The sequence below is a fragment of the Eucyclogobius newberryi genome, unplaced genomic scaffold (genome assembly GCF_026437365.1).
Source record: "Eucyclogobius newberryi isolate DKJ021-1_F unplaced genomic scaffold, fEucNew1.0.hap1 SCAF_5, whole genome shotgun sequence".
Classification (NCBI taxonomy): domain Eukaryota; kingdom Metazoa; phylum Chordata; class Actinopteri; order Gobiiformes; family Gobiidae; genus Eucyclogobius; species Eucyclogobius newberryi.
This window is the reverse complement of record NW_027316167.1, coordinates 13,020,407-13,038,131: the sequence shown is the minus strand read 5'-3', so window position 1 is coordinate 13,038,131 and position 17,725 is coordinate 13,020,407. Positions and strand designations below refer to the sequence as shown.

Here is a 17,725-nt window from a genome sequence, read left to right as displayed (position 1 = left end):
TAAAGAATAGAAACTAAAATCTTTCTAGGGGCCGGATTAAAACATGCCGAGGACCACATCTTGTCCCTGGGGCCACAAATGCCCAGATCTGGCCTAAGGGTAAAAAAACAAACAAAATAAATAAATACAATTTAAATATGACTTGGCATGTTTCGATTATAAAGACAGACGTGCCTTATGTGGCCCGCAGGCCGTAGTTTGCCCAGGTTTAAAGTAAAGGTTTTATTTAAATGTGGGTCAGATCTAATATGTTTTCACTCCATAAAATATCCATAAAATGTAACTTTATATTATTGAAAACCTAAAATTCTGGAAAACATAGGAAAAACAAAGTTTGTTTGTAGAGCACAATTTGTATGCAAAGTACTTTGAAGTGTGTTACACGATATGGAAAGGTGCAGAACATTCAAATAAATACATAATAAAAAAGAAGAGTGCAAATAAAAAATCCTTTCAGTCACATGCACAACCAAGCGGAACTGTTTTGAGTTGAAAATGGTCAAAGTAGGACCTGTCTCATATCTTCAGGAAGACTGCTCCAGATTTTAGCTGCATAAAACTGAAACGCTGACTCTGGGCACCAGCAGGAGGCCGGTCCATGTTTAGTCCTGACTCTGGCACCAGCAGGAGGCCGGTCCATGTTTAGTCCTGACTCTGGCACCAGCAGGAGGCCGGTCCATGTTTAGTCCTGACTCTGGCACCAGCAGGAGGCCGGTCCATGTTTAGTCCTGACTCTGGCACCAGCAGGAGGCCAGTCCATGTTTAGTCCTGACTCTGGCACCAGCAGGAGGCCGGTCCATGTTTAGTCCTGACCCTGGCACCAGCAGGAGGCCGGTCCATGTTTAGTCCTGACTCTGGGCACCAGCAGGAGGCCGGTCCATGTTTAGTCCTGACTCTGGACACCAGCAGGAGGCCGGTCCATGTTTAGTCCTGACCCTGGCACCAGCAGGAGGCCGGTCCATGTTTAGTCCTGACTCTGGGCACCAGCAGGAGGCCGGTCCATGTTTAGTCCTGACTCTGGGCACCAGCAGGAGGCCGGTCCATGTTTAGTCCTGACTCTGGACACCAGCAGGAGGCCGGTCCATGTTTAGTCCTGACCCTGGCACCAGCAGGAGGCCGGTCCATGTTTAGTCCTGACTCTGGGCACCAGCAGGAGGCCGGTCCATGTTTAGTCCTGACTCTGGCACCAGCAAGAGGTCGGTCCATGTTTAGTCCTGACTCTGGCACCAGCAGGAGGCCGGTCCATGTTTAGTCCTGACTCTGGGCACCAGCAGGAGGCCGGTCCATGTTTAGTCCTGACTCTGGACACCAGCAGGAGGCCGGTCCATGTTTAGTCCTGACCCTGGCACCAGCAGGAGGCCGGTCCATGTTTAGTCCTGACTCTGGGCACCAGCAGGAGGCCGGTCCATGTTTAGTCCTGACTCTGGCACCAGCAGGAGGTCGGTCCATGTTTAGTCCTGACTCTGGGCACCAGCAGAAGGCCGGTCCATGTTTAGTCCTGACTCTGGCACCAGCAGGAGGCCGGTCCATGTTTAGTCCTGACTCTGGCACCAGCAGGAGGCCGGTCCATGTTTAGTCCTGACTCTGGCACCAGCAGGAGGCCGGTCCATGTTTAGTCCTGACTCTGGCACCAGCAGGAGGCCAGTCCATGTTTAGTCCTGACTCTGGCACCAGCAGGAGGCCGGTCCATGTTTAGTCCTGACCCTGGCACCAGCAGGAGGCCGGTCCATGTTTAGTCCTGACTCTGGGCACCAGCAGGAGGCCGGTCCATGTTTAGTCCTGACTCTGGACACCAGCAGGAGGCCGGTCCATGTTTAGTCCTGACCCTGGCACCAGCAGGAGGCCGGTCCATGTTTAGTCCTGACTCTGGGCACCAGCAGGAGGCCGGTCCATGTTTAGTCCTGACTCTGGGCACCAGCAGGAGGCCGGTCCATGTTTAGTCCTGACTCTGGACACCAGCAGGAGGCCGGTCCATGTTTAGTCCTGACCCTGGCACCAGCAGGAGGCCGGTCCATGTTTAGTCCTGACTCTGGGCACCAGCAGGAGGCCGGTCCATGTTTAGTCCTGACTCTGGCACCAGCAAGAGGTCGGTCCATGTTTAGTCCTGACTCTGGCACCAGCAGGAGGCCGGTCCATGTTTAGTCCTGACTCTGGGCACCAGCAGGAGGCCGGTCCATGTTTAGTCCTGACTCTGGACACCAGCAGGAGGCCGGTCCATGTTTAGTCCTGACCCTGGCACCAGCAGGAGGCCGGTCCATGTTTAGTCCTGACTCTGGGCACCAGCAGGAGGCCGGTCCATGTTTAGTCCTGACTCTGGCACCAGCAGGAGGCCGGTCCATGTTTAGTCCTGACTCTGGCACCAGCAGGAGGCCGGTCCATGTTTAGTCCTGACTCTAGGCACCAGCAGAAGGCCGGTCCATGTTTAGTCCTGACTCTAGCACCAGCAGGAGGCCGGTCCATGTTTAGTCCTGACTCTGGCACCAGCAGGAGGCCGGTCCATGTTTAGTCCTGACTCTGGGCACCAGCAGGAGGCCGGTCCATGTTTAGTCCTGACTCTGGCACCAGCAGGAGGCCGGTCCATGTTTAGTCCTGACTCTGGCACCAGCAGGAGGCCGGTCCATGTTTAGTCCTGACTCTGGCACCAGCAGGAGGCCGGTCCATGTTTAGTCCTGACTCTGGCACCAGCAGGAGGCCGGTCCCTCAGTTTCTGGGATGGTTCATATAGTACATCATGTCAGAGGTACTTTGGTGCTAGGCCATGAGATTTGTACACAACCAGAGCTGCTTTAAGAAATAGAAAACTGTACTTCTGTCAAATGGACAAAAGTTTTAAGAGTTGAGATGTTTGGCTGCTCATCAGTTGCTCAGTAGCTTCTTCAGTTCATCTGAAAGAACTAACAAGCTTGTTGTTTGCAGTAAGGAGTATCTGTTGTTATTTACTCCTCAACGTAGATATAATAAGGATTCAATTTTCAAACACTACCAAACCTGGACGACTGAGGATCTACCATGGAGACAGAGTTGCTGTGAACACTGTCTACAATAACTCTTTGCTATAAAGTGCTATAAATGATGTTTGTCTACACGTGTGTCTCTTTTTCAGCCTGAATACGGAGAATTCAAAATAGCCGAGAATGTCCTGCATCTCATTTACAACCAGGGCATGATCTGGTGAGTTCTCTGCTGAAAATACTGAATTGCAACTGTCAAAACTGCAGACCAACGGCCCTGTTTAAATCTCCTGATAATCTGTTTACTCTGTGATGTTTAGGATGGGGGCGTTCTTCTCGCCGTGTCTTCCCGCCTTCAACGTGCTGAAGCTGATCGGTTTAATGTATCTGAGGAGCTGGGCCGTCCTCACCTGCAACGTCCCACATCAGCAGGTGTTCAGAGCCTCCAGGTACGCGCCGCTGTTACTGTTGCCGTGCCCCTGTGGTGACGACGATGGTCATGACCAGAGGTGGAAGAAGTACTCCTTTGTGTTACTTGTGGAGGACCGGCCTCCTGCTGGTGCCAGAGTCAGGACTAAACATGGACCGGCCTCCTGCTGGTGCCAGAGTCAGGACTAAACATGGACCGGCCTCCAATGTACCCCAGGAAAAGTACAAATATCTCAATAAATATAAAAATTAAATTAAATCAAAATTAAAAAATTAAAATTAAAAAAATTAAAGTAAAAGTAATTCAAGTAGTAAGTAACTATTCAAGTGTTAATTGAAGTTATCGTGATAAAACATTTTCTGGTCGTTTATAGCCCTTTGTTTTTGTGTCTAAAAATTAAAATGTCTCAATAAACGTGCTAACAACTCAGGTCTAAAACCATAAGAAAATATACTTTTACTTTTCAGTCCAGTTAAAAAATGTAGTGGTGTAGAAAGTACAGATACTTGCTCTCAAATGTAGTGAAGTAAAAAATATCCACTGTAAAAACGTATTTAAGTAAAGTACAGATACCTGTACTTTTACCTACGTACAGCACTTTTACTTTTGTACTTTGTTCCTTTCCACCACAGGTTATGTCAAAATTGGCAGAAAGTGTGAATAAGTGATTGTGCAACCAGTTTAATTAATGCACTTTTACTTGAGATCAAAATGCTGTCATTTCTAATTGCAATACCGGTAATCTGTTTGTTTTTTTGTTTCATTTCAAGAGTTCTACAGTCAATCTTTAGCCAGTGAAAGCATGTGGTTTGGAAAATTCAGTCTTTGGAGGAAGACTAAAGACATGCCCTACTCAAGTGGGGTGTGGCAAAGGGGGTGTGGCAAAGGGGGTGTCGTAAAGGGATGCAAAATGGGTCAAAAGCAATCAAAACTAGGAAGTATCTCAATGTATCTTACTCAATAGTAAAGTGTATTTTTCCCATTGTCCCATAGAAATGTAGGTTCAATCAACTAAAGACTAAAGGATTACAGCCCTATTAGTTAGTTACTTTATTGTCCCCAAAGAAAAACACACACTCATCAAACATCACCTAAGTTTACATGACATACTGACATCCAGATGACATACTACAAGTGCGTAATCACACAGAACAGGGAGGTTTACACTTTGTTCAGAGTGTTAATGGCTGTAGGGATTAGACCGTTTTTAAATCTCGCTCTGTTGCATCTGAGAGTCCTGTATCGGCTGAAATAACAGTGCAGTGGTTCTGTGTTATTGTCTGTGCGATGAGCGTTGTGGCTTGGGAATATAGCTGTGTAGACCAGTGATGTCTTTTGTTACTTTACTGGTTATTTTTGTGTTTTTGAGTGTGAGAAAACAGGATAAACTGCACAAAAGAAAAACAGACTGGTGTACAACTTAAGCAGTAGATGTGGTGAAACAAACATGAAGTTCCTATATACATAACTTAGTACTCTTAACCTGTTACCATCCACATATTTCGCCCTGTGCACAATGGTTGGACAGACCCAAATGGCATTGCTTATTAAAAGAGGATCTTATGTTCCACATGCAAGTGTGATGCATCATTAGAAAGCTTAGGCCTTCTAGTTTCTGCAGATGTGCACATGAACACTGTCAGGGCTTCAGAACTTACACTACAGAGGCCCAAACATAAACAAAACATCCTTTTTTAGTCTCGCCTGAATATTGTCAAATTGTAATGGACCTGAGCATTTCATTGTGTGCATATGCTGTTCACTGTACATGATGTTTATCTTATTGACAACAACTGTGTAAAGTTTCAGATCTCTAGGAACAGGCATTTTGGTGCTGTTGACCTTTTTTGTATCAAAAAGTTTTTTCTTGTTCTCCTCAGATCTAATAACTTCTACCTGGCCATGCTGCTGTTCATGCTGTTTCTGTGTATGTTGCCCACCATCTTTTCCATAGTCAGATACAGACCCTCGCTGCACTGCGGCCCATTCAGGTACATGCCTTTTCTTTTCTTTCCTGACCGCTTGGACAAATAAGAATACACTTATTAAACACCTTTAACTTCACAAACTTACTCTCCGGTTGTATTTGTAAAAGTCAACATTGCACACAAAAAAACTGTCAGAAGCTAAGGGAGCCGGTCTAAAGTCAGCAAATAAAAGTCTAATGTTGTATTATTTGGTTTCTTTCATTTGTAGATGTACATAATAGAAAAAGTCACACTTGATAGTATTGGGTCTACATTATATCCTCCATGATTGTATTTCAGGCTATCTAAAGTGTGTAATGAAATGTGAATAAAGGTGTTTGTTTCAGTGGTCAAGAGAAGATCTACGACATCATTTCAGAGACAGTTGAAAAAGACTTTCCTTTGTGGTTCGGTAAAGTCATGAACTACGTCACCAGTCCCATCGTAGTGCTCCCCGCTCTTCTACTGCTCTTGTAAGTCTATCGAACACCTCCCAAACAACAGCTTTAACTTTAGTTTAAAATCCACATGCCGCCTTATATTCCTCCTCTTGTTCTAGCATGCTGATTTATTACCTACAGTCCATCGCTCGGTCGCTGAAATTCACCAACAATCAGCTACGGTTACAGCTTCAGACGGTAAGAGTCATTATGTAAGCAATGTGAGGAGGAAAAACACACATGTCCTCCCTCATTTCATGCCAATCCACAGCCTGTTGCAGCCTGGAGAACATTATACATATTATATATAAATGTATACTATAAATATGTGCTGTGTGTGCCATCTAGTGGACAAATCTGTAAATTACAAACCAGCTGTACAGGCAGTTTTTATGTTTTATTTCAATTCCCTTGTTTTGTAAAGGATGTATAAATTTTTGTAAATTGTGTTTGAACTTTACATCGTTAACAGGGAAATTGAATGAACAGGGGGACGTGATTATACTACATTTAATTTGAATAAAATAATGTTACTGTTAGTAATTACACGGGACAATGACAAGTAAATGGTTAAAATGATCACACTACTTTAGACAATAATATGTTCTGTTTCAGGAGCGGACAGAGGACAAGAAGAAGGTTTTCCAGATGGCAGCAGGTATCTTCACTAGAACATTTAGCCCAAATATAAAAAACTTGATATTATAATAGTTTAATGTGTAATTCTTCAGCCCGGCTGCAGGCCCCGGAGCCGACAGCTGACCCGGGCACTGAGCCACAGGAGAGCGACATCACGAGTCACGAGGCGTCCATCCAAACTCCGTCACCGCGGCGGAATGGCAGCGTCACCAACTTCCAGTCTCCTATTCGCCGTGGCAACAGCATCAGGACCATCGCCCAGTCTGCCTCCAGGTCCGAGCTGAACCACGGGCCGGTGCCAGGGACGTCCCGAAGTCCATCTGTGTCCATTCTGCCCAAGCACAGGCTGGAGCACAGGTCTGAAACATGACTTAAATAATTCAGAGGATTACATCATAGTGTATGGATTATTTTCTGAAAATGTTTATAGGATTAAAATAGACAATAATAGAGCACCATAGGAGATAACCTAAGTTACTAGATTACTGTAGGTACAAAGTGTTATTAAAGCCGCAAGCGGCATCCAACGGCCCTCGCGGGCCGCCGGCCTTCCGACTCTGCACTTTCGACTTGATAAAGATGGCGCCCTTATTGTGTTGAATTAAAAAAGAACCTGACAGACGGGGACACATTGGACATGGCCAATCCAGTGCAAATGAACACAAGTGTCAGTCAAATTTCCTGCTCCGCCGCACAGAGACCGTAGCACTTAGAATCAAAATATGGATAACTTTTGATGCCCCGTTTGTGTAGATGATTCTCCCCAAATATGAACTTGATCGGGCTATTGCCCTAGGAGGAGTTCGTTAAAGTGTGAAGCGTAAATGTGAACATTTGAAGGATTTGGTGTTTTTCCCATTTGTGACAGTATATTTGTGGCTCCACGGCACAGAGACCGTAGCACTTAGAATCAAAAGATGGATAACTTTCGATGCCCCACTTGTGTAGATAATTTCCCCCAAATATGAACTTGATCGGGCTATCGGCCTAGGAGGAGTTCGTAAAAGTGTGAAGCGTAAAAATGTGGTCATTTTAGAGATTTCGCTGTTTTCCCATTTGTGACATATATTTGCGGGTCCGCCACACAGAGACCATAGCACTTAGAATCAAAATATGGATAACTTTTGATGCCACGCTTGTATAGATGATTTTCCCAAAATATGAGTTTGATCGGACAATCGCCCTAGGAGGAGTTTGTTAAAGTGTGAAGCGTAAAAATGTGGTGATTTGAGCAATTTTGCAATTTTCCCATAAGGATATCATGGGATGTTTCTGTCATCGCTACGGTTACGCCGTACAAAATATGACTTTGGCTCTCATACTTGTATGATCAGGATGGCAAATTAGAATTTTGTGCAAAATGTCATGTCATTTGGAAAAACTCTATTGTTTCTAGGCCACTCTGAAGGCCAAATAGTCAGAATTCTGGGAAACGTTTGCAGCTCCGTCGCACAGAGACCGTAAAAGTTATCCTTAAAATTTGGATAACATTAGATGCCCCACTTGTCTAGAGGACGTACACCAATTTTGAGGTTGGTGGGCAAAACGCACTAGGAGGAGTTCGTTAAAGTGTAAAACATAAAAAAAAAATTAATTTGAGAGATTTTGCGGTTTTCCCATAGGGATAACATGGGAGGTTTCTGTCATCGCTATGACTACGCCGTAAAAATTTAGGCATTTGTCTGATTGGCTTTTTTGATCGGGACGGCAAAATAGAATTTTGGGTAAAGTTTAGAAAATTTTGGTAAAACTCATTTTTGACCTTCAATGTTAATTTAAAGGTCACTCTGTAGGGGGCGCTATCGCGCCCATTTCAATTTTGTCATCATAAACTGGTCCAAACTAGAAAGTTGAACAACTGATTCAAATTTGGTCCTAATCGGACTTGTTTTGATCAAATGGGAACAATTTTTAGATCTGCAAAATCCCAAAATAAGTTGTCCAACTTTGCGGCTGCGCCGCACACAGACCGTAAAAGGTATCTCAAAAAATTGGATAACTTTAGATGCCCCACTTGTCCAGAGGACGTCCGCCGATTTTGAAGTCGATGGGCAAAACGCCCTAGGAGGAGTTCGTCAAAGTTTGACGTGAACAAAATGGCTAACACAGCGTGTTTTCATTTTCAAAGGAAGATGGCGGGCATAGGGTAATTCTGGGGGCGTGGCCACAATAATATTTGTTTTTTGTCCTCACGAGAGGAATGCGTGTTCCGAATTTCGTAGCTCTACGACAAAGTTGACCTCGGGGCGTCTCCCATAGGCGCAATGTATTTTGACTTTTGTCGGTGGCGCTGTCGCGCCATTTTTTAACGAAAAAAAAAATGGCCCAGAAAAAACAAAATTTTTCGCCGATTTTGAATTTTGGGTAAAGTTTGGTGAGTTTTTGAGCATGTTCAGGGGGTCAAATTAGAGTTCAAAGCGCTGAAGAAGAACAAGAAAAATAATAATAATAATATTTTTAGCAAAAACAATATAGCCGTTTCCACTATAACAACAAATTATACATCGTTTGAAAGCTCTAAGCCTTCCCCATGCCGCCATGGGGTGGAATCATCATTACGAGCGCTTACGCGCTCGTCACTCCCTATATCCAAATTGTTGACTATTTCTGTCATAGCAGGAGTAAGTATGCATGATCCATGCCTTCGGCATGGGCTAGTTCACTGTACTTGCCAGGGGCGACGGGGTACCAAACATGCGGGCTGCGCCCGCATGTTTGGTCAGACAGTTGCAACGCTGCCTTCGGCAGCGTTGCGGGAGCAATAGGCCCTCCGCCCTGCTGGGGCTCGGGCCTAATTACTGTATTGAATCTGGGAGAAGCTTTCAGATGCTGTTTCTTACAGGACTCTAACTTGTTCTGTAAGTTCTGGGAATACTATTATTGGCATGTTAGAAGGTAGTGGCTCATTTCAATGAATGCATGTTGTAGAATAGTGTGCACTACTAGACTGCATGGCAGTAGTTTGAAACCTGTAGCAATACACCAACCAGCCACAATGTTGATCTACTCATCCTCTGTTTTATATGAAAAAAGATTCCTTGACTTTTAAAAGATTTTCACAGATACATGTGCTTCAAAGTCACACAAAAGAATCATACAATTAAACAAGGCTGACCGGATCAACTGTCAGGGCTGGTTGTTGTATTACATGCCACACAGGAGACATGCTTAACTTAATTACCGGTGTAATTAAGTATTTAGAAGGATATCTATGTGTTTGCAGACTTTAATTGTATGTATTTGCTCTGTCCTTTTATAACAGGCCTCCACCATCACATAGTGGTCAGAGTGGTGCTAGCAGTTCCTCCAGATTCAAGTCCTACCACCAAGTGGTGTACGGCCCACGTTCTGACCACTTGACCTCTGAACCTGTGTACAGGAAGACCATCCATGCACTTCATCCCGTGGAGAGGATCATCACAGCCCAAAGCTTTGGGAGCCGGAAGGGCCACACCACACGATACGTCATCGTAAACGAGCACGAGCCGCGGAAACACCTGCTGCGCTCGACCAATCGTGTCCCACGCCACTACCTGATGGAGGAACCTGCAGAGATCGTGGAGCTGTACCCACGAAATATCAAACGCTATTCAGCTCGTGCCATCCACCACCAGCCACACCTCCACCGAGCGCACCAATCACAGCAGAACATGAGCGAGGAAGAGGAGGAGGAGCAGGGGCCCAGCTCCAGGAGGAGGATGCCTTTGGGAAAGACCCTTAGACCAAAGTCTCTGTCCGACCTGCACCAGCCCGCTCACTTCTACATTGGAGAAAGGGCTGAGAGCCACTGCTCTATGGCCAAGGGCCCATACGAGGCCCCTGAGGAGGAGGAAGAGGAGGAGGAGGCAGAGGTGGACTGGGGCAAAGTAAACCGTAAAGCCCCTCCTCAGGCCAAAGTCAGAGGGGCCGAGCAGGTGTCTGTGCGCACCCGCAGGTACGTCCCGTCTTCAGGAAGGCACAGCGGGTCTCCATCCCGGGGCCGACATGTGGAGCCTCATGTCAAACCAAAGACAAAGCAGAAGCTGCAGACGCCTCTGACCGAATCAGACTCGGCGTCTGTGGCCTCCAGCAGTGACCAGCAGAACAGCAGCGTGGACCAGTACATCCAGGTCATCCACAACAAGGAGCGCTTTGTGAAAGCAGACGCCCGCCACGGCAAAGTGGCCAAGAAGAAATCTAAGACCAGCTTTGACCCTAATGTCACTGAGGTCAACGACCTTGTCTGTTCCAATGTATGACTGGTGGGAATCAGTGAGAAAATATGCACAAGATGTTTAAGCAACTGCACAATGCCTCATGTATTTGGACTCAAGCACATTATTTATTGTCTTGTGTATTGTGTTATGTCTGTTCTGTATTTATTTGAGAGTGAGTGCCTCACCTCAGAGTCTTTGTTCCCATCATAAATGTACACTCACTACTGTATTTATACCACTCACGTGTTCTTGACTCACTTCTTGTTGAGATTTAATAGGTTCAAGACAAAAAGTTATAAAATATTAGTAATCATTACGTGCTAATAATTCTGTTTACAAATTAAATGATTGTGTCTGTGAACTTTATATCTGTGAAGTGAATGCATTTTACTCTAAATCTAAATGCCGAAATTATACGCTTAAAATTACAGGCCGTTTGCATGGCATAACCAGTAGTTTAATCATGTGAAGGCATCAAACTTATTTAACAAACATACTTTGAACTTCCAGTAAAAAGTTGCTTCATATTTACAAATGAAATGACATGAACAGATGGCAAGGCATAAAACAAATATAGCAGATTACAGTGTATTCTGTCTAAAAACACAAATAATGGCAAATGAAAATGCTTTTAAAACAAGTCGTACTAAAACCTGAGATTCACGTTAAAGCAATAATGGTTTCAAGTATAACTCATCACACTACAGGAGAGCGAAGGCAGGGAAACGCAAATACGGACATGGTTTGGTTCATAAATGATTCTGAAATGTTCAGAAAATGAGTTTTTCTGTCATGGAAAAACAAAGCAATACTTTTATATTTACTGACAAAACACCATCCTGTAGGCAGTTATATGACAAGAGTATTTCAGGCAGAAACGTTGATTACATGTACGCCCGGTTAATATGCTTTCTTACAGTATAAAATGATATCAAAAACAACCTTTGCCTCTTCAAAGTCCCTGTTCGTTTACGTGCAACAGCCCAGACACGTCAGTCAGTCCTTTCGGCTCACATTTCTCCATGTAACGTTTCCAAAAATAGATGATTTATTATTCTACGTCGCAGTTATTATTGGAAACATTAAATAGTTACATACAGTACAGTACACTCTTCTCCGTTCGCATCGGTTTGTGTCGTTTTGCTGTCTACACGCTAAAGTGGACTCTGAAATCGAATGTTTTAAAAAGACAGTCGGGGGATCCTGGGGATGCGTGCGATTTCAACATGTTTATGTACACTGCAAAATGACTTGTGCATTTAAACCCCCGAAAAGTGTCTCAGCAACATCTGGCTGCAGCGCCGTCGATAAACCTCCCGACACGTACGATACATCGAACATTAGAATACAATTGAACATTTGGGTCGACGCCAGATCGGGCGATACAGTGACTAACATTAATCCCACTATTGTCATTTGTGGGGCTCTAAGTGTGACAACTTTGCATATTCACTGACAAAATACGTATTCATTATTGCAATATTCAACAAGACTATATATTGTACTTGCATATTCGCTGCGTCCAGTCCTCAGCACAAACTTGACCAAACTTGTCCGTCACGAAACTACGACGTCCTGCCATAAACCGAGCACGTGACAAAACGTCCGTCTGCAGTTGGAAAAAGGCCTTTACGTCACACTGAGAGCGCGTAACAAAACTATATCCACACAGTTTAGACTCCGACAGACTAGGCTTGCCACGTGCTGCGAGATCCAGAAGAAAAAGGCGTTTCAATGTTATGCAAAGTAATAAATAAATCCTCCAGTTTGTAGTGACACAAGATATTCAAGCCGACGTCGTGCTCGGTGTTGGTCCAGTCAAGACGGAGGTGTAGTGTCTGAAGTCGCCAGTTGTTGGTGTTTCCAGTGAGATTCTTCCAGGCGGTTTTACGGTTTGGAGTGTTTTAGCTTCTCGATGTGGTGACACAGCTTGAGGGCGGGCCCCAGTTTCAGTCCCATGTACTTCATTATGACGTCACTGCGCAACAGCATCAGAGCTCTGCCGTCGATCTCCTACAGAGAGAGAGACGCGTCATTACACGATATAACACAACACAGACTGATGCACTGTGCAACTTTACTGATAAAAGGTTCCACAGTGTGTCTTTAAACTCATCTATCGCCAAAGGGACTAAGCCAGGACAAGTTACAGGGCACATCTGTGGAAAGGCTTTGGGTTTTAAAGGTATTTTGGGCAATAAACCTCATCAACCTTGAGTAAATTCAAGTGAGACAAATTGAATGTCATACTGTGGAACATTCCAAATACATTTCCATGGAGACAAGCAGGTGGCTGTGGTGACCACCTACACAGGTGTCCCATTCAAGCCTCTGACCCTCGTCCCACTTAGGAATGCGTTCATAATGGTCTGGTGCTAAACTGGGCCCATTTTGGTCCTGGTCTAGTATCAGGTTTAGTCCTGGTTTAGTTTCGGGTTTAGTCTAGTCCTGGTTTAGTCCTGGCTTAGTACTGGTCTAGTTTCAGGTTTAGTCCTGGACCAGTTTCAAATTTAGTCCTGGTTTAGTCCTGGTTTAGTCCTGGTTTAGTTCTGGTCTAGTCCTGGTCTAGTCCTGGTCCAGTCCAGGTTTAGTCCTGGTCTAGTCCTGGTTTAGTCCTGGTTTAGTCCTGGTCTAGTCTTGGTCTAGTCCTGGTCTAGTCCTGGTCTAGTCCTGGTCCAGTCCAGGTTTAGTCCAGGTTTAGTCCAGGTTTAGTCCTGGTTTAGTCCTGGTTTAGTCCTGGTCTAGTTCTGGTCTAGTCCTGGTCTAGTCCTGGTCTAGTCCTGGTCTAGTCCTGGTTTAGTCCTGGTTTAGTCCTGGTCTAGTCCTGGTCCAGTCCAGGTTTAGTCCTGGTTTAGTCCTGGTTTAGTCCTGGTTTGATGTAGTGACCGTGCAAATGTGAACACACCCTTAATTTGAGAACGTTCCACTTTTTCATTGCTGCCACATGAGCAAAAAGAAATTAGATTTTCATACAAAACATGATCAAATAAATACTCCAAAAATGATCCCTTTTCCCCACTGCCATGCGTGTAGCAAAGTGAGCATTGCTTCCAGTGAAATACTCACATGTTTCCGGAACAGTTCGATGTGTGGGCCGAGCGTGTGGGGATCTGCGTCTTGGACAAACCGGACCACTTCCTCCACTGTCCAGGAGGAGGCGTCGCTCCCCAAAGTCTCTGTGTCCGGCTTCATCTGGTCTGGGCCTGTTGTAGAGCTTGGAGCTATAAAAACATACATAGCACAGCCAAGAGACGGTGATGTATCGTCTACAAGATCATATTGGAAGTGTCGTTCTGAGGATATGCCAAATGAGAAAACAAAGTTCAAGTTTAAACGTTAAAAAGCCAAAGTTTCAAAATTAAAGAAGGAAAAAGATTTAAACTTGGCCGTGTATTTCTCCAAAGGCAATAATGTTACACACAATTCTCAGTTTACTTGTGCGATACAAAGCAATTTCAAATGTTAACCGTTTTATATTTAGTCATTTCTATGGCAACAGTGGTCAATTTTCTTCACTCTGAAAACCATGCACGGATAAGCACAATCTGTTGAATTCCAGAATATTCTTTATCAAATATCAGAAATAAGATACTAATTGATACTAAAACTAGAGTCAAAAACAAAACAAAATTAAAGCCGCAAGCGGCATCCAACGGCCCTCGCGGGCCGCCGGCCTTCCGACTCTGCGCTTTCGACTTGATAAAGATGGCGCCCTTATTGTGTGTTGAATTAAAAAAGAACTTGACAGACGGCGACACATTGGACATGGCCAATCCAGTGCAAATGAACACAAGTGTCAGTCAAATTTGCTGCTCCGCCGCACAGAGACCGTAGCACTTAGAATATAAATATGGATAACTTTTGATGCCCCGCTTGTGTAGATGATATTCCCAAAAGTTAAGCTTGATCGAGCCCACGGAGGAGTTTGTTAAAGTGTGAAGCACAAATGTGAATATTTCGCTGTTTTCCCATTTGTGACATCTATTTGCGGGTCCGCCACACAAAGACTGTACCACTTAGAATATAAATATGAATAACTTTTGATGCCCCGCTTGTGGAGATGATTTTCCCCAAATATGAGTTTGATCGGACAATCGCCCTAGGAGGAGTTTGTTAAAGTGTGAAGCATAAAAATGTGGTGATTTGAGCGATTTTGCGCTTTTCCCATAAGGATAACATGGGATGTTTCTGTCATCGCTACGGCTACGCTTTACCAAATATGACTTTGTGCAAAATGTCATGTCATTTGGAAAAACTCTTGTTTATAGGCCACTCTGAAGGCCAAATAGTCCAAATTCTGCGAAAAGTTTGCGGCTCAGCTGCACAGAGACCGTAAATGTTATCCATAAAATTTGAATAACTTTAGATGCCCCACTTGTATAGAGGAGGTACACCGATTTTGAGGTCGGTGGGCCAAACGCACTAGGAGGAGTTTGTTAAAGTGTGAAGCGTAAATGTGAACATTTCAAGGATTTGGCGTTTTTCCCATTTGTGACAGTATATTTGCAGCTCCACGGCACAGAGACCGTAGCACTTAAAATCAAAATATGGATAACTTTTGATGCCCCGTTTGTGTAGATGATTTTCCCCAAATATGAGTTTGATCGGCCAATCGCCCTAGGAGGAGTTTGTTAAAGTGTGAAACGTAAAAATGTGGTGATTTGAGCGATTTTGCGAGTTTCCCATAAGAATAACATGGGATGTTTCTGTCATCGCTACGGTTACGCCGTACAAAATATGACTTTGGCTCTCATACTTGTATGATCAGGATGGCAAATTAGAATTTTTTGCAAAATATCATGTAATTTGGGAAAACTCTATTGTTTATAAGCCACTCTGAAGGCCAAATAGTCAGAATTCTGGGAAACGTTTGCGGCTCCGTCGCACAGAGACCGTAAAAGCTATCCTTAAAATTTGGATAACTTTAGATGCACCACTTGTCTAGAGGACGTACACCGATTTTGAGGTTGGTGGGCAAAACGCACTAGGAGGAGTGTAAAACATAAAAATGTGGTAATTTGAGAGATTTAGCGGTTTTCCCATAGGGATAACATGGGAGGTTTCTGTCATCGCTACGACTACGCCGTAAAAATTTAGGCATTTTTGTGATTGGCTTTTGTGATCGGGACGGCAAAATAGAATTTTGGGTAAAGTTTAGAACATTTTGGTAAAACTAATTTTTGACCTTCAATGTTAATTTAAAGGTCTCTCTGTAGGGGGCGCTATCGCGCCCATTTCAATTTTGTCAGCCTAAACTGGTCCAAACTAGAAAGTTTAACAACTGATTCAAATTTGGTCCTAATCGGACTGGTTTTGATCAAATGGGAGCAATTTTTAGATCTGCAATATTCCAAAATAAGTTGTCCAACTTTGCGGCTGCGCCGCACACAGACCGTGAAAGGTATCTCAAAAAATTGGATAACTTTAGATGCCCCACTTGTCCAGAGGACGTCCGCTGATTTTGAAGTCAGTGGGCAAAACGCCCTAGGAGGAGTTCGTCAAAGTTTGACGTGAACAAAATAGCTAACACAGCGTGTTTTCATTTTCAAAGGAAGATGGCGGCCATAGGGTAAATCTGGGGGCGTGGCCACATTTTTTTTTTTTTTATCCTCACGAGAGGAATGCGTTTCGCGAATTTCGTAGCTTTACGCCAAAGTTGACCTCGGGGCGTCTCCCATAGGCGCAATGTATTTTGACTTTTGTCGGTGGCGCTGTCGCGCCATTTTTTAACGAAAAAAAAAATGGCCCAGAAAAAATAAAATTTTTCGCCGATTCTGAATTTTGGGCAAAGTTTGGTGAGTTTTTGAGCATGTTCAGGGGGTCAAATTAGAGATCAAAGCGCTGAAGAAGAACAAGAAAAATTAAAGCCGCAAGCGGCATCCAACGGCCCTCGCGGGCCGCCGGCCTTCCGACTCTGCGCTTTCGACTTGGTAAAGATGGCGCCCTTATTGTGTTGAATTAAAAAAGAACTTGACAGACGGCGACACATTGGACATGGCCAATCCAGTGTAAATGAACACAAGTGTCAGTCAAATTTGCTGCGCCGCCGCACAGAGACCGTAGCACTTGGAATAAAAATATGGATAACTTTTGATGCCGCGCTTGTGTAGATGATATTTCCCAAAGTAAAGCTTGATCGAGCTATTGCCCACGGAGGAGTTCATTAAAGTGTGAAGCGTAAATGTGAACATTTCAAGGATTTGGCGTTTTTCCCATTTGTGACAGTATATTTGCAGCTCCACGGCACAGAGACCGTAGCACTTAAAATCAAAATATGGATAACTTTTGATGCCCCGTTTGTGTAGATGATTTTCCCCAAATATGAGTTTGATCGGCCAATCGCCCTAGGAGGAGTTTGTTAAAGTGTGAAACGTAAAAATGTGGTGATTTGAGCGATTTTGCGAGTTTCCCATAAGAATAACATGGGATGTTTCTGTCATCGCTACGGTTACGCCGTACAAAATATGACTTTGGCTCTCATACTTGTATGATCAGGATGGCAAATTAGAATTTTTTGCAAAATATCATGTAATTTGGGAAAACTCTATTGTTTATAAGCCACTCTGAAGGCCAAATAGTCAGAATTCTGGGAAACGTTTGCGGCTCCGTCGCACAGAGACCGTAAAAGCTATCCTTAAAATTTGGATAACTTTAGATGCACCACTTGTCTAGAGGACGTACACCGATTTTGAGGTTGGTGGGCAAAACGCACTAGGAGGAGTGTAAAACATAAAAATGTGGTAATTTGAGAGATTTAGCGGTTTTCCCATAGGGATAACATGGGAGGTTTCTGTCATCGCTACGACTACGCCGTAAAAAATTAGGCATTTTTGTGATTGGCTTTTGTGATCGGGACGGCAAAATAGAATTTTGGGTAAAGTTTAGAACATTTTGGTAAAACTAATTTTTGACCTTCAATGTTAATTTAAAGGTCTCTCTGTAGGGGGCGCTATCGCGCCCATTTCAATTTTGTCAGCCTAAACTGGTCCAAACTAGAAAGTTTAACAACTGATTCAAATTTGGTCCTAATCGGACTGGTTTTGATCAAATGGGAGCAATTTTTAGATCTGCAATATTCCAAAATAAGTTGTCCAACTTTGCG

General features: G+C 44.1%; 1 protein-coding gene and 1 long non-coding RNA gene across 2 annotated transcripts in view; one reads left to right on the top strand and one right to left on the bottom strand.

Annotated features, from left to right (window-relative positions):
• LOC140381127 (transmembrane channel-like protein 3) overlaps positions 1 to 10,921 on the top strand; it is a 45,940-nt gene extending 35,019 nt beyond the window's left edge. The window contains exons 15-22 of the mRNA XM_072465151.1: positions 3,104 to 3,171; positions 3,272 to 3,400; positions 5,262 to 5,372; positions 5,696 to 5,821; positions 5,908 to 5,986; positions 6,404 to 6,446; positions 6,520 to 6,784; positions 9,690 to 10,921. Coding sequence (XP_072321252.1) covers positions 3,104 to 3,171; positions 3,272 to 3,400; positions 5,262 to 5,372; positions 5,696 to 5,821; positions 5,908 to 5,986; positions 6,404 to 6,446; positions 6,520 to 6,784; positions 9,690 to 10,665 — 1,797 coding nt within the window. The 3' untranslated portion in view covers positions 10,666 to 10,921. The remainder of the gene's footprint in view (positions 1 to 3,103; positions 3,172 to 3,271; positions 3,401 to 5,261; positions 5,373 to 5,695; positions 5,822 to 5,907; positions 5,987 to 6,403; positions 6,447 to 6,519; positions 6,785 to 9,689) is intronic.
• A 1,587-nt stretch (positions 10,922 to 12,508) lies between these two features.
• LOC140381128 (uncharacterized) lies at positions 12,509 to 15,326 on the bottom strand. Its single transcript, XR_011931233.1, has 2 exons — positions 13,690 to 15,326; positions 12,509 to 12,636 (listed from the first exon to the last, which is right to left on the bottom strand). It is a non-coding gene; the product is annotated as an uncharacterized lncRNA (long non-coding RNA).
• Positions 15,327 to 17,725: the final 2,399 nt, after the last annotated feature.